The 21,431-nt window shown below is 38.8% G+C and overlaps 2 protein-coding genes across 10 annotated transcripts in view; both read left to right on the top strand.

The window, feature by feature from the left end:
- dclk2a (doublecortin-like kinase 2a) overlaps positions 1 to 10,535 on the top strand; it is a 67,807-nt gene extending 57,272 nt beyond the window's left edge. For 7 of the 9 annotated variants that reach the window (XM_046871951.1, XM_046871928.1, XM_046871920.1 and 4 more), the window contains one exon: positions 6,342 to 10,535. In XM_046871951.1, the coding sequence (XP_046727907.1) occupies positions 6,342 to 6,611 (270 nt within the window). In that variant the 3' untranslated portion in view covers positions 6,612 to 10,535. Of the gene's footprint in view, positions 1 to 518; positions 601 to 4,685; positions 4,699 to 6,341 lie in introns of all 9 variants that reach the window. The other 2 variants (XR_006928344.1, XM_046871970.1) reach the window with 2 other exon arrangements.
- Positions 10,536 to 12,485: 1,950 nt separating this feature from the next.
- The window catches only part of fam193a (family with sequence similarity 193 member A), a 29,968-nt gene continuing 21,022 nt past the window's right edge, over positions 12,486 to 21,431 (top strand). The window contains exons 1-2 of the mRNA XM_046874156.1: positions 12,486 to 13,119; positions 18,066 to 18,134. Of these exons, the coding sequence (XP_046730112.1) occupies positions 12,928 to 13,119; positions 18,066 to 18,134 (261 nt within the window). The 5' untranslated portion in view covers positions 12,486 to 12,927. The remainder of the gene's footprint in view (positions 13,120 to 18,065; positions 18,135 to 21,431) is intronic.

Genomic DNA, 21,431 nt, shown 5'->3' with positions numbered 1-21,431 from the left:
GTCTCTGGTGGGGGGTGGGTTGGTGGATGTGTGAGCATTTCCTCTCGTCTACATCGTTCATGTCCATGTTTCCTGTCCCTGTATAACGACAGAGGAATCTCATACTATAGTTTTTTTTTTCTTATAGTCTTCTCATTCTTCCTCTCACTCCTCCATTCATCACATTCGCATCGTCACACCGGCAGCTCGAGCCTCACTGTCACCGCTTTAGATTAATATACACACTCAGAGCCCAGTTTCCGTCCTTATACTGATCACATCAAGATCAATGTGTTTTGCATTTCTATTATAACATTATGTACAGAGGCATCATGACACACGCTTCACATTTACCGGTTTGAAAAGTGCATCGTTGTTGAAAACGCTGATTTTACATGTAGGGAAGGAGTCTCCAGTGTCAGGGTCAGAGGTAAAGTTTAGGAGAGGCAGGTGAGGGAACAAACTTATTACAGCACTAAATGGATAAACATTTATACATTTTAATCTCATCATTTATACATGTGAATCTCATTCAACAGTTTGAGATCTAAAAGCAGTGCTGTATCTGTACACGGCCCTCATCTTCCCCAGGACCAGGAGATGCCTACTGCTGGAGTCTGGGTATTTGCCTCCAAATCTACACCTCTGTCTGTCAAATGAAAAACTCTTTACTAAACCTTGGTCTGTCTTGAGTCTTCTCGCTGTGCTGCTCTTTGCACTGTTGCAGCGCCTTTTTCTGGTCTCCGGGTTTGTTTCGGCTCTTACAAGCTTAGCCCAGGTTTCCTCTGGGGGCGGAGCTACCTGAGAACCTTTCTTCTGCTCTAACGCACGCTTAACGTTTACACAGTGTGATTAAAGGAGGAATATTCACGCGTCTTGTTTATACTCCATCCGCTGCATCAATAGTGTAGCTGTGATTACCATTTATACCAAATCTGCCTGCTGATTGGTTCACAATCTTAGAAGTTTAGATTAAACATGTTTATGATGTTGAGCACAAAGAACTCTATGGGTTTAAAGGCATTTGTTGGAAAGTCAGTATACATTTATCTCCAAACATGGACTTCTATTCATGAAATTTCATCCAAGGGTCAATCTTTTCACCTTTCATTGTCATTAATTAAATAATCTGCATTTTGAGATTATACTAATGAGAGATTATAATAATACACTATATGGACAAAGGTTTGACTGTAAGACTGGTATGTGCTTCAACGTCTCATTCCACAATTAGTTCTCATTTGCTGTTATAATAAGCTCCACTCTTCTGGGAAGATGTTCCACTGGATTTTGGATTGAGCTTGTGGAGATTCATTCAGACACAAGTGTGTTAGTGGAGTCAGGTACTGATGTAGGTGAGGTGAGGTGAGGAGGTCTCGGGGTGCAGTCACAAAGGTGTTCAGTAGGGTTGAGGGCAGGGAACATTTGATATGAAACTTCATCCAAAGACGTCCTATACATTTCTGTGAATCTTACTTTGTGGTAAGAGTTTGGAGAAGGGACACTTGGTGAGAAATATCAGTTGTCCCAATACTTTTGTCCATATAGTGTATGTATATTTTAAAAGCAAATTCAGGCACTGCTATTACACCTGAGAAATCACAATGAAGGGTCATTTCTGTTCACGTTAATGAAACGTACGTCTGGTAAAGATCACTCAGGTCCATCTCTATCCTATGCACGTCATTCATAGCTGCCGGTCTTCATCCTGTCGTCCTTTTCGTGGTGTGTTGAGCTGCATGTGGTTTTCTTTCAGCGTTATGCAAAATGAATAGTATTGGTTAATGAATTTGTGTGAGGAAGATGTGGTGCAGGTTTATTTGGCCCTAAGGTACATTTTTGTGGGGTTCGATTTTTGCTATGTTTTTTTTTTTTCATGCTTAGTTTCTCACTAACTTATTTTTTGTCACAAGGGTAGTTTGTCAGTAAGTTAATCTCTTGCTAGCTTAATTATTTTTACAGGGCTGCTTTTTCAATAAATTCTTTAAAGGTTTGTTTAGTTTTACACAATCTTAATTTTTTTTCACTAGGATAGATTTAAAAAATATTTATATCACTAGGCTAGTTTCTTGAATAGGGTTTTTTTTTAAATAATTTCGTTTTTTTACATGCTTGATTTATCACTAGGTTAGTTCGTAACTAGTTGTTTTTTCACTAGGCTAGTTTTTGAATAGGTTCGTTTTTTTGTACTAATTTAAATATTCACAAGCGTAATTTTTCACTAGGATACTCTGTAACATTTTTTTCACTAAATTCTTTTCACTACGTTAGCTTGTTACTAGCTTAATTTTTTACCATTTTTCACACGCTAAATTTTCTTCACTAGATTGTCACTGCGTTCATTTTTTCACCAAGTGAGTGTCACCAGTTTAAATCTTTTATAAGCTTCATTTTTGTTTTACTAAATTAGTTTTGTCACTGGGTAATTACTCTCTATGTTAGTGTGCGAATATTTTAATATAATTTAATTTGACACAAAAAATTTTTTTTTTTTATTTTAATTCCAGCATATTTAGTCAAAAGTGTTTTGATGTCAGGATTGACTGAAAAGATAAAACGATGTATTTCAAATTTTACAACATACAAATCACAGCATTTTAACCATGTTTGAAAGATTATATATTATAAATGCGTCTGCATGCGGTTAAAGTATTTCACTGCGGTTCAACGCATTCAAATAACTAATTTTACTAAATTTAGGAAATTTGCGCCTCCTTGTGGCCTAAAACGCGTACTGCTGAAAAAAAAAAAAAGCTTAAATCGTTGAAATGACGTTTACATTCCAGTGATATTTGACAGACTCTATTAACCATATATGCTCTAAAATCTCCATAATAAATACATCCTGATTCATACTGATCATCCTAATACATCCTATTTATTTGTTTACTGATTAAGAATACCATCAGGCTTCGAACTCTGATAAATTTGGCATAGAAGGGTGTTTTTTAAGTGCTTATTAAGGTTCTTCCAGAAAAGGTAGGTCTTTGACATAAGGTAAAGACTTCTAGAGAATGCAGGGCAAGTTTTTTTTACCTGCTTCTTCTTTGCTGTGAATGTTTTTGCAAATGAAAACCTTAAAATGCTGTTTGTTTGCTGCGTCTTTCACTGAAGGACTCCCAGTTCACATCCATTACATTAGCGAAGATTAAATCACTTAGCGACGTGCAGTTCTCAGAAATGTAATGAAAAAAATTACTTGAAACGCTCAACAAATGATTATTTTTAATATTTGAAATGATTAATATTTAATAGTTTTTAAATTTATGAAACGTTTTTCACTGATGTTTTCTATAGGAAGCTTTAACATCTGTGTAAGACTATGTAACATCTGTCTCAGTGTCAGGGCTTTGGAAGAAAAATTAAATTTTTCCTTGAAAATGTTTTTCTTTCTAGGAAAAGTGAAGGAAAGACTGTTCATAGCTCTTATAATGTAAAATGTAATAACTTGTTTTAATGTTCTGGAATATTATATGTCATTTGTTTACATAAACTACACTATATGGACATACAGTACAGACCAAAAGTTTGGACACACCTTCTCATTTAAAGAGTTTTCTTTATTTTCATGACTATGAAAATTGTAGAGTCACACTGAAGGCATCAAGGGCTATTTGACCAAAAAGGAGAGTGATGGGGTGCTGCGCCAGATGACCTGGCCTCCACAGTCACCGGACCTGAACCCAATCGAGATGGTTTAGGGGTGAGCTGGACCGCAGAGTGAAGGCAAAAGGGCCAACAAGTGCCAAGCATCTCTCGGGGAACTCCTTCAAGACTGTTGGAAGACCATTTCAGGTGACTACCTCTTGAAGCTCATCAAGAGAATGCCAAGAGTGTGCAAAGCAGTAATCAAAGCAAAAGGTGGCTACTTTGAAGAACCTAGAATATGACATTTTTCAGTTGTTTCACACTTTTTTGTTATGTATATAATTCCACATATAATTCCACATGTGTTCATTCATAGTTTTGATGCCTTCAGTGTGAATCTACAATTTTCATAGTCATGAAAATAAAGAAAACTCTTTGAATGAGAAGGTGTGTCCAAACTTTTGGTCTGTACTGTAAGTATTGGGACGCCTGACTTTTCCTGCCATTTGTGGTTGTTTCCTAAAACTGTTACCACAAAGTTGGTTGCCACACAATTGTATAGAATGTGGTAACAGGATGATTTTACCTTCACTTAAACTAGGAGGCGCAAATCTGTTCCAGCATGACACCTCCCCTGTGCACAAAGCCAGATCCGTGGGTTGGAGTGGAAAAATCTCCTGCTGTAGAGCAGGAAAGCTGAGAATTGGAACGCTGACCGCACTCCCAGGTCTCCTCACCTCACTCACCTGACTTTACTAACACCCTTGTGGCTGAATGAGCACAAATCTCCACAAGCTCACTCCAAATTTAGAACATCTTCCCAGAAGAGTGGAGGTTATTCTAAGAGCAAATGTGAAATGCAATGTTCAAAAAGCACATAGCTCAAGTGTCCACAAACGTTTGGCCATATAGTGTACACATCTTTATAAATCGATCTAAATTTGCACGATTCATGTCTGATGTGCGGGACGAGTCCTCCAGAGAAAGTGTTGAGCTGGAGTTGTTGAGGTGTGTTTGTGCTGTGTATGTTGTTGCTCTGTATGCATTCTGTGAGTAAGCCTAGTCTCTGTACCTCTGCTTCTGCGCCCCCTCCATCGGCATCCCTAACCTCTGAGTAGCTCCAGGCCAATGGTATGTACTAACACTAACCGCTCTGCTTCTTACACATGGCTTCTGTCCTCCCCATTATATCACACACTTCCACTCACACCAGGGAGAGTGAGCAAAGCACCAGTGAGCATTCAGTTAGAATCTGAAATGAACTACATTACAGTTTATTTTTATCTAACAAATGATCTAAGGATTAAACTCCCCATGATGCTGCCTTCACAGTGCTTCTTGGTGTAACACTTCCAAATACTTCTTCAATCTACTGTATATGATCAGTTCTTCTGAAGGTCAGTGTAGCTGAAGTAACTGTTTGGTCTTGAACTGTTTCTTTATATTATTTCGTTTGACAAGTGTTTTGTTCGCTTTGTTTTTGTTTTTGTTTATTTTTATTTTGTTGTTATTTTGATTTTATTTGATATTTATTAGTTTTAGATTTCACCTAGGTTTATTTTGAGGTACTTTTTCCTCTAGTATAGTTTGAGTTTCTAGTATAACAAACTATTTCGGTTATATTTCTTCTGCTAATTTAGTCCTTTAATAGGTTGGGACTTTTTTTTTTTTTTTTTTAAAGTTGATTTTTTTATGTTACTTTGATCTAAGTTTGTTTTTAACTAGCTTACTTTTTCCCAAGGTTCGTTTTTAATTAGGTTAGTTTTTCCCAACTTACTTTTTTTGCTAGGTTAGTTCTTTACCGTCTTGGTTCCCTGGTGGTCTAGTGGTTAGGCTGCGGCGCGCTCACCGCTGCGGCCCGGGTTCGAGCCCCGGTCAGGGAACCGACCCCAGCCGTTAGGGTTGCGTTAGGAAGGGCATCCAGCGTAAAAACATGTGCCAAATCAAACATGCGGATGATCCGCTGTGGCGCCCTCTAATGGGAGAAGCTGAAAGAAAGTTAGTTCTTCACCATCTTACTTTTTTCTTTGGTTAGATTTTTTTTATTATATTAGTTTTTCATTTATTACTTTTCCCTAGGTCAGTTTTTCACTATTTTTTCCCCCTAGGTAAATTTTATCACTAGCTTACTTTTCTCTAAATTAAATTTTTAAATAGTTTATTTTTTCACTTATTTATACCCTAGGTTACTTTTTCTCTTTTTCTCTTTTCTAAGCTTTTTTTTTTTTTTCAACTTTTATTTATTCATTTATTTTTTATTAGGTTGTTACTGGGTTTGTTTTTCCTTTGATTAATTTCGAAAATGATATTTTTCTCCATACGTTTCAGCTTTTCACTGGATTACTTTTCCAGAGATTCCTTTTTTTACTACCTTACTTTCTCTATAGGTTTTTGTGAAAGCAGCATAATGGTTGTCGTACAACATACATTTCAACCAAAATGTATTGGCGAGGCACGGTGAATTTCTCCCCAGTAATCAGAACCGGTTGATAAACCAGTCTGAGGGGAAAAATGTGCCAGGAATTTCACTCGTGTTTTCTCACTCTCTCTCATATCATATTTAATCTACATACTGTATACGTATAGAAGCTTCTTAAGTACACACTGAGTATAAGAATATTACGAATAAGAGAAGTGAAATGTCACATGAGTACTCCTGAATTCTTCAAAATGTTTTTCCATGTCCATTTCACATCATAACCCATAATCTATGTGTGTTTTCCACCTTCCATGTACACACACATGACCTCTGAGCTCTTTATCTCTTCCTGTAGAACACAGCTCTAGATAAGGAAAAGCTGCAGTTGTGCCGTCGCAGTCAGGGGAACAGCGCTGAAGGGGAAGGACGATTGGGACACAGCGGCTCACAGAAGAAATGCCCCTCTGGCTTACCAGAGGACCCCAAAAGCCCCGGAGATGCCCCTCTTCAGGCTTTACCCTGCCCCCAGCCCTTCTCTGAGGTCCCTCCCCTGTCGTCCTCTCCATCCTCTCCTCAATGCATGGAAGAACCGGATGGGGAGCGAGCTTTTGAGCGGGAGGAATAGATCCGCTTAGAACAAATACACCATATGGAAGAGGAAGGAAGACTGACAACAACATATACAATAACAAGTTCCGTTTTAAATCCATTCCAGCTTTTGTTTTGTTTCTTTATTTTGCCTTTTTTTTTGGAGCTGTTTCTTGTTCAATGTTTTAAAATAACAAATAGTTGTAATGAGGAAATTGAACGACCATTGAATTTTTAATACTGAAATTGAAACATAGGATTGATATATAATACAAAATCTCATGTTTCTGGTTCTGCTTTCTTTTTGGTAGGTTTTATTTTTTCGAATTCAGACTAAACTATAATTATTCGATTCAGTCCGTGTATGTTGATTTTATTTTTCACTCATTTTGGATAATTACTATTTGTTTCTGAGCCACACAAATAATTGAAAATTCATTATTTGTTCGTTTTCTCATTTTGTTTAATAACACAATGTGCAGTCTGATAAATTTAACAATACCGAATATGATCAATGCCCTGAAATACACAATATTTCCAATCTAACATCCACCACTAATCTGGAAGTCAAAGGAAATTTCATTGGCACTCTTTTCCTAGGAAAAAATGTCCCCATTGGAGCTATTTGCACAAATGATGAATAATATGATCTAGAACCACATGGTGCAGAGTGATTTTTTTTTTATGCAATGAGCATTTTTGTGCATTTTATAACTTTTTTTTTAGAAGAGGACGTGTGGGTCTCCCATTTCCTGTCTCTCTCTTATTGCTTTTAAAAAGCATAAAGTGATCCATATGAACTTTTTGGCCTGAAGCCAGAATGTTGGATAAAGCCACTGATGCATTATGCACTGATAGTTAATCACAAACCCTTAATAACTCAAAGTAATTGTTTTTGTAAGTCAAAAAAAAAAAAAAAAACAAGGCTAAAAAATCAAATATAAAAATAATATATAAATGAGGCGTATTTAAAATATTTGACATTTTAAGCAAAATTAGTGCATTTCAAAAAAGTTTTCATCTTTTTTTATTTATTTATTTTTTTTTATTGAAAAGATTTATGCAACATACATGGACCGTACCAGAACCTGGTATCTTTTTAATTCAGACTGAGCAATAAGTAAAATTTGAATGAGTTTATTAGTGTTTCAGTTTCTTTATTAAAAATTCAGTGCAACTTTCAAATCCGTTCCCATGCACTCTGATTCTACGTCCACGTTAATCCGATATGAAAAATGCTTTGCATCTACACTGATGTTTTCATAGCGTTTATATGCTTGTTCCACACTGAAACGTCTCACAACTCCCACATTGCTGTACTCTGCATGCATGAAAACATTAGAAGCTCCTCCCCGTGTGGATTCTGTCAGGTGTTTGTTTGCTTTCTGTCTCATTGAATTGATGCAGTGATGCATTGAGGATAAACACCTTTGGGGAAAAAAATGCAATCTGCAAGTTGTACAAAGTAAAATTTTTTTTTTTTTACAATGCAATCAAACTAGCAGGATTAGAAATTGCAGTAAGACATCGTCCACCATCTTGTTAAGTTGAGTGGGTCAAGTGTGCTTCAGTCATGTGACCCATGCCATAAAAAAGTCATTTTTAAAAGACTTTTTTTAAATGCCCCTTTTTTCAATTCTTTCACCTTAATCAGCATATTCAAATATTAAAAAAAGACTAAGATGTGTTTTAAAAATGATCTGACTAAAGTGGAGCTTTGTGAACATTCCTTCATGAAGTGGTTAATGTTATTTAAGCCATTAGTCCACTAAATCCTGAGCCTATGGGCAGGAAGCTAAGCAGTTACTATATGGCCCTAGACTGCCTTGTGTAAGCATTTCAGCCTGGTGGGGGCTGTGTAGTGATATGAGGATGCACCCATAGTGAGATAAATGAGAATTACATGAGAGTTGTCAACATTTTTTACATTTTCTTTTTTCTGTAATTTTTTTTGGTGACTCGTTCTCTAAATCGTCTCATCGTATGCTCTTTCCTTTATAAGTATTCTGTTCATCAATGCACTTTCACAAATACTCTAGGTGAATTTCTGCCTAACCCAGTTAGAGATGCTGTGTGGCCATGATAAAATATGTTCAGTAATGGCCATAAAGTGATGCACAACATCAGCAATGATACTCCAGAGATGTTGGGTTTGCATTTTGTGCACAGAAACCATTCCTCACACCAAAAGACAATCAGGATGAACTGCTCACACAAAGACAGGTTCCTCGCATGGACCAATACTGCCGAGGACAAACGTAGACCATTCTGACTTTAGAAAGAATTTCACTGTGCTGTAATGTACATGTGAAGAAGAACCTCTTTCTTTTCTTTAAGAAAGTCTTTTCGAGAGTAAACTGCAGGCGTAAATATTGGCACCCCCATCGTTTAACCTCTCGCTTTTTTCTTTTTCGAATCCCAGAAATGATCATTAAACATATTCGTTGTTGTTTTTTTCTAATCCTTATTTAAATCAGTTTGAGTTATAAATACAAATCCGAATAACTCCGATGAACAATTTGGTGTCGGTTTCGTGTACACTAATGCAATAAATATCGTTACTTAAATTAACCTTGTTATTATTAAAAACCAATACTTTTTTTTTAGTGCTTTATTTTAGGGTTTGTATCTGTGGCCTCCAGCTGTGCTGTCAGCGCTGCACATCTGTCTGCGGCATGTCTCCATTCCCCCGGTGGAGTACGAGACGCTTTTGTAGTACGAGACTCTGCGTTTAGCAGGCAATATGAGTGTGTTTTATTTATTGTGTGAACCGATCGGCATGAATGAATGTGGAAAGTGTGATTTTTCACTAGTGTGTGTGGAAATGTGTGTGTTTGTTTGACATGGGCTACTAGACTTGAAAATGGGTTTCATTTTTTTGTAAGAAATGAGACATTTGCCTTTTGAATAAATAATGTGAAGGGCTGATTGTGGGTAAATTAGAAGGTTATTTAGGAGGTTAATTAGGAGGTTAATTAGGAGGTTAGTGCCTCTTTGCTGTAATATGCTGTAATTCTGCATTAGTTCTGCTCCAGTACCTTCATGTTAGAAGTATGGCAGTGTTTTTATCAGATCTTCAATCGTTTTTTTTTTTTTTTTTTTTCTAAGCTACACTACATGGACAAAAGTATCGGGACACCTGACCTTTCCAGCCATATGTGATTCTTTCAAAATGTTACCCCAAAGTTGGACACATACTTGTATAGGATGTCTTTGGATGTGGTAGCATGATATTTTGGCTTCACATGAACCAGGAGACCCAAATCTGTTCCAGCATGGCATGTTCCCTGTGCACAAAGACAGCTCTATAAAATTGTATTTACATGGGTTGGATATGGTGAAAGATCTTGAGCGGCCTGCTGTAGAGCTCTGACCTCAATCTTATTGAACTCCTTTGAGATCAATTGTTTAACATTGACGGCACCTCAGGACTCCTCACCTCACCTGCATCAGTACCTGATATTACTAACACCCTTGTGGCTGAATGAGCACAAATCTCCACTCAAATCTCTAGTAGAACATATTTTCAGAAGAGTGGAGGTTATGATAACAGTAAATGGGGAATAAATGTGGAATAGGATGTTCAAAAAGTACATCCGAATCTCATGGTCAGGTGTCCACAAACTTTTTGTCTATTTTTTCACCCTTCAGGTTTGTTGGATAATCTAGTAAAGACACGCATGATTTACTCCTGTATCTGACTATAATCTTTCTCTATGACACACACACACGTTCAGCAATAATCTTTATTCAATTCAGCATTATATTCAGTGTATTAGTTGTACTGTTGTTATAAACCTCATACGCTGCAGCTACGAAACAATCTGTTCCTCAAAACATCTTTGATGCTTTAGTGCTGTATATTTGAGCTGCTTTGAGCTGATTTTCATTTCAGGCTTCTTGTGTTGAAAGTGACTTTGCGTTATGGAGTCAAGGTGAAATAAAGGGGAAAAAACTTTTACCGCAGTCGTCTCTCCTTTATTTATTCGTTTTTGGGTTTTTTTTAATGCTGGCCGTGCTGCGATTATGAACTCATGACCTGATCAGATGTCCAACATTTTACCCTCTGAGTTACTGCTTGTATCTTCATCATCTCCTGATATTATAAATGTAATCATTAATTATGTAATACCAATTGATTTAGTGTTTAGATTTTAATGTAATTTTGGATTTTAGATTAAAGCAAATTTTTATGCATCCAATTAATGTTATATTAATGTACAGTGGATGAAACGGATAAAAAGGGCGATTAACACAGATCTTCATTTTATTTAACATACAATTTTTTTTTACATTTTATTTCCAAGCTGCAAAATCCTCTCTCCATGAGTCGACTTGCGGCCCGTTAAAATTGTGTAAACTTTATAAAAAAAAAAAAAAAAAAGGAGCAGCTTCACATCTCTGATTGGAGGTCACTGATATCGCAAGCATGCGGCTGCATTGCATATATATGATTTTTTTTTTTTTGTGCTATAAGTTACACTGAACCAGAAGTTAAAAATAAAACTGAATTAGTTAGTTACATAATCACAGAGTCATGATTTTGTTTATTTATTTGCTTTTTTTTATTTTATAAATATTAAACCATAAATGCAGGGGAACCATGGCAACTTTTGTTCGAGTCGAGTCGGCTTTTTTCATTCCAATCATATAAAGTACAAGAACTCAGTGAAAAGAAACTACATTCTCCCAGGACCAAGGTGCTCCATAAGACAACATAAATCAATTCAATTTTATTTGTATAGCACTTTTAACAACGGACATTGTCCCAAAGCAGCTTCACGGAGATAAATAGGTTATAAAATATGAATTTATACGTTTAGTGCCCATAAGTTTAACCCTGATGAGTGATGACATTGTCAAGGGAAACTCCACGAGATGAAATAATGTCCACTCGTTTCAGTTTTATCATGACGTTAGCTTTGTCCTAACTTTTGGTACTGTTTGAGTGGTAATGCTACTTTTGATTGGCTCTGTATGTGGGAATATATATTGATATATTGTCAATTGGTGCATAAAAACAGCAGACTACAGACTACAAATTCTCCATAAAACTAAACTTTTATCATCGTATAAGGGTGTAAACCCAATCGGCCGACAATTTTAACTTGAAGTCTATAAATTTATCCATTATTATTTTATAAATAAGTGAGCCAGTGGCGACAGGGGGGAAGGAAAAAACTCCCTGAGATGGAATAAGGAAGAAACCTTGAGAGGAATTTAAAAGGAAAAAAACATCCTCAATCATTACAGTATTATTTTTATTAGCTGTACCTAAACTTTTGACTGGTGTTATATGTGGTAAGCAGTAGTGGACAGTAACAAAATAATTAGTTACTGTACTCAGTAGCTTTTTTACGTATCTGTAATTTACTGAATTATTTTTATTTGGGGAGACTTTAACTTTACAACATTTCAAAGTGAAATATCTGACTTTTTACTCAACTACATTTTCAATCAGTCGTTCCTTTTTATTTATCAGTGGATAAAAACGTAACCGGTCAAACACGCAGCGAGTCACCAATCAGGATCGAGCATGCGTTCTGTTTTACACGTGTTCTGATTGGCGCTTGGTGTATCTACTGATCACCAACATGCAGTTCAACATCAGTTCAACATCAAGCAGAACATTTAGAGAGGAATAAATGATGAAGAAACTCCAAACTCGAACTCGACACAACACACGTGACCTTATTTGTGCGATTTTCTGTAATTAGTTGAAAAGAAGGTTTTGGGCTTTTGATAATTTTAATAGATATCAATCAGTGTTTGAGTCATGAATATGATTCTATTAATAGATCAGTGTGCTGAGAGTCTTTTCACATAAAGTTGATTAACTGAAGAGTCTTATGACCAAAAAACAAAACATTATAGCCGTAATAAATCATAGTACTTTGGTAAATTTGGAGGCTTTTGTATTTTTACTCAAGTGAAAGTTTAAAGGAGTAATATTTTATATCTGCTTTAACTCGAGTACATGGTGGTAAGATACATACATATTAGATAATATAGATTTGTAGTCATTTGGGACAATATGCCTAAAAAAACTACATTTCCCATGAAATCACTTCCGCCTTTGCGTAAGGGCGTAAACCCAATTGGCCGAGTCCGGCCATATTGGAACTTGAAGTCTTGCTAGCAACTCTGAGCAGATCGGGTTAGGCTTTTTCCTATTTTCTTTTAAAATATATATATATTTATTTGAAAAAATATATATATATATAAAAAATCGAATCATATATTGTATCACACGATTAAAAAGCCCGACGTCACAGGTAAGACGCGGCGTCTTGTGGACGGAAAGCGAGCTGTCCCTCTGTTTTCTTGTGCTGCTGTCATACAGAATAATAATTATGAGTCCGACCGACGCGAAGCGCGGAGCGAAGCGCAGGAAGAACAAGCGGGGCGGCGCGAGCGGCGCGCCAGGAAAGTCCGAGGCTTCAACCGCGGCCCGGGCTGCTCAGTCTGTCGTCACAGCCGCCTCCGCCAGGAGCTTCCTAACCACGGGGAGCGCTGGAAACGGAGACTCGGGCCTCAACGAAGAGGTGAGAAAAAACAAATTTGATGGTTGTTTTTAACGTTTGTTGGACTTCCAGCCGGCGTCTCTGAGATACGCGGCCCGGCTAAGAAGCTAGTCAAGCTAGCCAGGGATAGTGGTGTAGTGTCTGGGTTCAGTGTGGCCAGAATACCGCATTGTTTATTGGTATTGCGAGCAATGATGTGCTTTAAAACAGCAGGAGATGCTGAAGCGTTATCACAAACCTGGTTCTGGATGGATGGAGGGATAAAGAGAGAGAGAGAGAGAGGATGGAGGGATGGCTAGCAAAGAAAGCCAGGATTAGCTGTTGACATTCTGCTTTATTTCAGCTGATTGAACAGCAGTGATGATCAGTCAGATCCCAGCACTCAGGACACACACACACACACACACACACACACACACACACAGTTTTTGTTTTGTTTCTAATCAGGGTTCCATACAGAGCAGGTTATTTACAGGGTGTCTTGTGTCTGCGGAGTTCACTGCAGATCTCAGAAAACAGGCCCCTCTTCCCCCTCATCCTGATCTTCCTCCTTGGGTCTTGGGTCAGCAGACACCTACGGTGAAATAATGTGACACGACATGGTACATCACTTCATGTCTCCGAACAGGACGGACATACTCCTCTTTTTCCTCATCTTTGTTTACCTATTTTTTCTCTTCCTCCTCCTAATTTTCCTCATCCCTCTCCCCTTCATTCCGCTCTTTCTCGTTGTCTTGAGTCAGTGTCCACCTTTTTGTGAAATAATGTCACGTGACACATCAAGCCTCATGTCTCTGACACATTATGTCTCCTGTCTCCAAACAAGACGGACATCTCTTCCCCGTCCTTCTCTTCTCCATTGTCTGTGGTTGGAACACACCTTTGGTGAATTCATGTGGCACGACGTGACATTACGTCTACAGTTTTCTGACAGGACAGCGTCCATTCCTCCTCCTCATATTCCTCTTTCTTATTGTCTTGGGTCCTCACACACCTTTGGTGAAATAATGACATGACACGACGCATTGTCTCCTGTTTCTGAGCAGGACAGACAGCATCTCTTTCTCATCCTCATCGTCCAAATTGTCTTGCGTTTGACAACATAACACGACGCATTATGCAGGATGAACAGCATCTCACCCCGCTCTTCCTCGTCCCGCTCTTCCTCGTCCCGCTCTTCCTCGTCCCGCTCTTCCTCGTCCCGCTCTTCCTCGTCCTGCTTTTCCTCACCCTGCTCTTCCTCATCCCTTTCAGCCCACACCTTTAATAAAATAATGTGACATAAGAGAACACAACACATTATGTCTTATGTCTTCTAACAGGAGGGTCAGCGTCTTTTCCTCATATTCCTCGTCCTCTTCTTCCTCATCCTGCTCATCCTTGTCCTCCTTTCCTATCCTTATTGTCCTGGGTCAGCGCACACCTTTAAATGAAATAATGTGACACAACAAACCACATCCCATTATGTCTCATGTCTCAGAACAGGGCCGTAATCATCTCTTTCTCATCCTCCTCTTCCTCAACCTCCTCTTCCTCACCTTTCTCTTTCTCATCCTCCTTTTCCTCATTGTCCTGGCACACATCAGCACACATTATGTATCCTGTAATTGCAGGCAAGTTGTAGGCAATGGTTGCATGACTACCCTGTGTGTGTGTGTGTGTGTGTGTGTGAGTGTGTGAGATATCAGTCTGACGACGTGCTTCTGATATGAACATCTGATACTATGACATAATGACCAGACAAGACGAGATCATTCGGAGACTGAGATGCGTTCGCTCGATAGAAGAAACAAAAGCGCTAATGGTTGTGATTGGAAGGACGTGAGTTCAGACCCCAGTGCCACCAAGCTGCCACTGACGGGCCACTAATGGGTCTGGCAATGCCATAATCTCACACACCGCATGAGGAACTGTATAATAATGTAGCTGTCAGATTTGAGGAGTTCAGGTCTCTGAGCACTGAGATGATACAAGCTCTTATTTCTATATGCTCAGGTAAAGACCCGGTATTCGGTATCAGCACGAATCATGGTGCTTCCGAAGTAGTTCTTTTACTCATGGACTTCAGGCCAACGGGAATTTGGATCATTTGAGGTGTGTGTGTGTTGAATGTAATGAGCTTCACAGCTGCACAGTGAATCCCCAAGCTGTAACAGAGTCCCATCACCTGCTCCACCACACTTTAGGTGTGACCTGGATTTTTTACTATTAGATGCGAAAATGTGCGTGGATGGACGACTTAATAATATATGGCTGGATTTTGTTATATTTTAACTACTTGTACTGTGGCCGAGAAACGCAAAATAAATAAAAAAATCCGAAAATCAATACAGAAAACAAAATAATAATAATAATAATAATAAAAAATAAATAAATCACAAATTCAAAAACACGTTAACAAATCCAACAAAATCACAAATCCGGGGGGAAAAAAAACAAATCAGAAAAAGAATTAACAAATTCGAAAACAGAACAACAATTCGGACAAACCCGGAGAAGGTGGATATAGTTTGCGAATGCAATACTTACTGCTCATTGGACGAGACATCTTTAATGCAAGATATACAGGAAGTACAACAGACTGCGGCAGGAGAAAGTCGGCATGTGTGTAAAAGTGTAAAAAAAAAAAAAATTTAATTTGCACACAAAATATTGGTTTAGTGCAGAAATCCGCATATATACAAAAAACAAAGTATTTGTTCTTGGATTTATGTTTTCTGAAATGTGATGGAACCTTCCAAAAACCCAAAGCCGTTTCTCAGAGACAACCTTTTAAACGCCGACTAGCCTCATTTCGCCCGTGACTCCGCCTCCAAACGTACAACTAATTCCGTCAGAATAGGGCTTCGGGGTTGTATTCACGTGTCGCACACTAATTCCGAGCAATCGGAGCAATGCTGTCCACTGGTCACGACGTCTGGTGGTTTGGATTTCAGCAGTCATGTGATCTGTCATTGATGTTTTAGCTACCTGCTTTATGACGTTCATCACGACTTCTTCCCCGTCCAGCGACTTTCTGTTGCTACGGTAACAGCATCCGTAACCGAGGCCGATTGTCTTGACTTAAGGAAAGGAGACGATTTGACCTCGACTCGTGTTTTTCTATAAAGTAAACCGTGTAACGTTTTCAGGGATAATTATAAAAAGCACAGGCACCAGATTCGTGTGTGTGTGTGTGTGTGTGTGTGTGTGTGTGTGTGATTGTTTGTGATGTCATCTCACATCCCTGCAGAGTCGTACACTGATCGAGTTAGTCAGAGCCGGGCTCATGTACAGATACGACACTTAATACGACCCATGGTTTTACTTTTATTTCTGCCAGATGGACAAGTGGACATAGCGAGACAAGACAGCGGTTTAGGGTGTGGTCTGGTTTTGATTGGACAAAAACCGAGTATCCTATGGAGACAAAAATGTTACTAAAAAAAACGGAATAAATAGACCGATATTTGCTAAGTTTGTGCCTTGTAATTTTGTCCACATGATTTTCTTTCCAGCATTTTGTCCTAATTCCTGTCCCTTTCAGTCTGTCCTCGTTATTTTCTTCGTGTCGATCTGTCCCCATCAGTCTGTCCTTGTCATTTTCCATCTCACCGGTTTGTCCCCATCACTCTGTCTTCATCATTTTTCTTTGGCCAATTTGTCCCCAAAATGTATTTTTGTCATTTTGTTCTTATAACTGTCCCTGTCAAATCTGCCCCCGTCTTTTGCTTCCCATCAGTCCGTCCCTTTATTTGTCTCCTACATGCCTGAAGATGATCAGAGATGTTACTCTACAGGAAAAGAAAGCTTGCAGGATTTCATTGCATCAAGCAGATCCTTGAGGAAAGAATACAAACCGATCTCTCTCTCTTTCTCTTTCTATCTCTTTTTCTCTCTCTTTCTCTGTTGTGGCCAATCACATGTTGGTTGTGAAGCTGAAGGCAGAATTTCGGAAGGGAAAGAAAAGATTCTTCACCATCTCTGGGTTGAGCAGTGGGGAGTGAGGTGTGGATTCCTCTTATACCACTGCCAATTACCACCACATCCACTTTATTTCTCTCTCTCTCACTCGCTCTCTCTCTCGCTCTCTCTCTCTCCACTTTCTTGCAATCCTTTTCCCTTGCTCTCGTTCTCTCTCACTCTCTTCCTCCCTCTTTCTCTTCCCTTGCACTCTTTTTTATCCTACTCTTGAACTCTTTCTCTCTCACACCATTGCTTACTCTCTTTCTTTCTCTCACTCTTGCTTTTTCTTTCTCTCATGTTCTTTCAATCCCTTATTTTTTTTGCGTTCTCTTCCTCTCTTTTTTTTCTTGCTCTTGATCTCTATCTTTCTCGCTTTCTTTATCTTTTCCTTGCTCCTTTTCTTTGTCTCCATCATGCTGGCTTTCTTTCTTTCTTGTCCTCTTTCTCTTACGCTTTCTCTTTCTCTCATTCTTTCACTTTCTCTCTCTTTTTCTCAGAACAGCATCATATTAGAACGAGTGCATCCACATTACTCGCACTCTGTGCTACATACTGATCTGCCCTCATGGCCGCGCTGTTGCACAAAGTTTCCCGACCAATCACGTTTCAGAATTAGCATAGTAAATAGGGGTGAAAGGGTCATAAGGGCGGAGTTAAAGGCTCTTTACCTCCTCAGTGATTGGCTGGTTGGAACATGTGACTGAATGGATTTAAACATGAATGTTTTATTCTGTATTTTCCTGCCTATATGTTGTACAGAGGCATGCTGGGAAATACACAATATAATGTAAAGTGGTTTGTGTAGATTTAAATAAATCAAGCTGATTATCCAATTTTGTCAGATTAAATACACACACTCTTACACACACACACACACACATTCTCTATTGTGAATTTTTGTTTATGGGATTGATATATATCAACAGTAATAGATTTTACCTCGCTAAAGGCTTTTTGCCGGTACTTCCTGTGTGTGTAAGACAGAGAGAGAGACAGATTCTGACATGCCTCGACTCTTCCAGGTCCCGGGGAACGGTACGCCGCAGTTTTCCGAAGGCCCTGTGAACTCCGACTTTTCCGGAGTCCTCCAGGTAATAATCAAATCTCTGTCTCTGCATGAGATTTCCTCCCGGGATCGCGGACAGTTACACAGCAGCAGTGGTCAGGGCGCCATTATTTTCACTCAGCTTTACATTTTAGAGCTTGGGTGCTGCCGCGGTTTTCTTGCTACACACCTGTTAGTTTTTTTATTTTTTGCATCTTGTATTTCATTTTCTTTCTGGCTAGTCATAGTGCAGATACACCCCTCTTCCCCCTTTCACATCCATAATGAGGTTTTCAGGCGGATGGATTGGCGAATGCGCTTAAAAGTAGAGGTCGAACGATAGTGGACTTTACCGATAGCTAGATTGGATCATACTTACTGATAACCGATTAAATATTTGATTTTTTTTAAATGAATACTAAACAAAAAACAAACATAACACTCCTTATAAAATAGTAATGAACTTAGAAACAGTACTGAATCCTTAAAATGTGCTGATAAATATGAAAATATTCAATAATCAATATTATTAATAAATAATAAATGAACTGTAGCTCTCTGAGTCAGTGATTCGCCTCTAGAGGCCGCCATCGTAACAACAGCCTCCTGAAAGCCGGAAAAACTATTGCATTAGTTCCAGAAATCAACTATTGGTGCCAATTATTCGTAAAGTAAACCTTTTGTGGTTCAGACGGTGTTTTATTTATAAAAAATTAATAATTAAATTGTATAAGGTAATAATAATAATAATATAATATGCATTATTGTATGGACAATCGTTCTGCATGAAACTGGTCCGTGACGCACAAAAAGATTGGGAAATCATATCACATCACATAAAAAAAATTTTAAATTCACGTAAATGACATAAATATTACATTATATTATTATGCAACAAAATTATACTAACAATTAAATAATTTCTTAAAATCTGTATTAGTTTGCATGCTTGTCAGCTTATGATAAATGTTAAAAATTTTGTATATTTTATTGTTTATATGATTTCCCAAATAAAATAAAATTCCCAGTAAGTTTTCAACTTTGAAATTTCCGACATTTTACCAGTTCTCATGGAAATTTACCGGATATTTGCCACCCATCCTAGTTGCATAGCCGGGCATATCTGATCGCAGGTTCTCATTGGAAATGGTCTCTGGTTGCTTTGTAGCTGCAAGTCACTGAAGGTGTAATCGTACTGTAGCATAACATGTAGTTATGGGCTGATATTTGACTGATTGCTGTTCCTCTTTTTTACGAAGCTCCGCCCCCAGTGTCTCATGTGGAGCCTATGGTGGTTAAAAAATAATTGACATCCAAGCGTTTTGGATTGGCTCTCTGTTTTCCCAACTTGTGTTCTCTGTTATTTGAAAGACTGGAAGGTAATTAAGTCAGGTTGATGAACGAGGAAAACGAGAGAGAGAAGGTTAGATGGTGTGGAGTTGGTGAAGCAGGAAGTGGATAGGATTAGTAAGGAGGAAGTGAGGGCAGCGATTAAGAGGATAAAAAGTGGAAAGCCGGTTGGACCAGATGACATACCCGTAGAAGCATGGAGATGTTTAGGAGAGATGCACTGGATTTTAACCAGGTTTTTTAACCAGGTTGTTTAACAAGATGGAGAAGGAGTGTGCTGGTACCGGTTTTCAATAATAAAGGAGATGTGCAGACCTGCAGTAACTACAGGGGAATTAAGTTGATAAGTCACACCATGAAGTTATGAGAAAGAGTAGTGGAAGCCAGTCTGAGAGAAAGGTGACCATCTGTGAGCAACAGTATGGTTTCATGTCGAGGAAGAGCACATTATTTGATTTAATATGTTGATGGATAAGTATAGAGAAGGTCAGAAGGAGTTGCATAGTGTGTTGGTGGATATAAAGAAAGCGTATAACAGGGTGGAGAGAAGTTGTGGTATTGTATGAGAAAGTCAGGTGTGTCAGAGAAGTATGTGAGGGTGATGCAGGACATGAGGACAGTGTGACAGCAGTGAAGTGTGTAGTAGGAACAACAGACTGGTTCAAGGTGGAGGTTGGACTGCATCAAGGATCAGCTCTAAACCCTTTCTTGTTTGCAGTGGTGATGGACAGGTTGACGGACGAGGTCAGACAGGAGTCTTGGTGGACTATGATGTTAACGGATGATATTGGTATTTGGGGTGAGAGTAGGGAGCAGGTTGAGAAGAGCCTGGAGAGGTGGTGGTACACGCTGGAGAGAAGAGGAATGAAAGTCAGTAGGAGTAAGACAGAGTACATGTGTGTGAATGAGAGGGAGGGCAGTGAAGTGGTGCGGTTGCAGAGAGAAGAGGTGGAGAAGGTGGAGGAGTTCAGGTACCTGGGGTCAACAGTGCAAAGTAATAAAGAGTGTGTTAGAGAAGTGAAGAAAAGAGTGCAGGCAGGGTGGAGTGTGTGGAGAAGGGTGACAGGAGTGATTTGTGATAGAAGAGTATCTGTGAGAGCGAAAGGGAAAGTTTATAGGACTGTGGTGAGACCTGAGATGTTGTATGGATTAGAGACAGTGGCATTGAGTAAAAGACAGGAGGTGGAGCTGGAGGTAGCAGAGCTGAAGATGTTGAGATTTTTGTTGGGAGTGACAACGATGGACAGGATTAGAAATGAGTTTATCAGAGGGACAGCACATGTAGGATGTTTTGGAGACAAGGTGAGGGAGGTGTGATTGAGATGGTTTGGACATGTGCAGAGGAGGGACATGGGGTATATCAGTAGGAGAATGCTAAGGATGGAGCCACCAGGAAGGAGGAAAAGAGGAAGATCTCGAAGGAGGTTTATGGATGTGTTGAGGGAAAACATGCAGGTGGTTTGAAAGAGGCAGATGTAGAGGAAAGAGGGGGTGTATGGAGACGGATGATCTGCTGTGGCGCCCCCTAATGGGAGAAGCCGAAAGAAGACGATAACCAATGAAGAGATGTTCCCCTTAATTTTGGAGCATGCTTGTGGAGATTGGTGGTCATTAGGTTTTAAGGGTGACTGTGCAGTTCAGACGTCTTTCACAATTTTTCTTTAGCAACGTGATTAAGTTTGAAATGAAATGCGTTAGCTCGTTATACATTATCTAGTGAGTGTCAAACGGCATTGCAGTGCAGATGGGTTTCGTTTCTGTGCAGCGGTTTTTGACTCTGATGTCGAATGTCAATATATTAGGTACGATCTGTTTGTTTCCCTCACTCGCATTGGCAAAAATGTTCTTACCTAGGGCTGTCGATTATTTTAGTAATCAAGTATTCTACCGATTAGTCCATCGATTAATCGATTTTCTTTGTTGAAGAGACATACTAAATATACAAGAGAAAATAAGACTGGTCTTATTATAATGTAGTTTTATTTTACTTATT

The sequence above is a fragment of the Silurus meridionalis genome, chromosome 2 (assembly GCF_014805685.1).
Source record: "Silurus meridionalis isolate SWU-2019-XX chromosome 2, ASM1480568v1, whole genome shotgun sequence".
NCBI classification, from domain to species: Eukaryota; Metazoa; Chordata; class Actinopteri; order Siluriformes; family Siluridae; genus Silurus; species Silurus meridionalis.
Note: the sequence above shows the minus strand (reverse complement) of the source record. Positions and strands in the feature narration are given on the sequence as shown.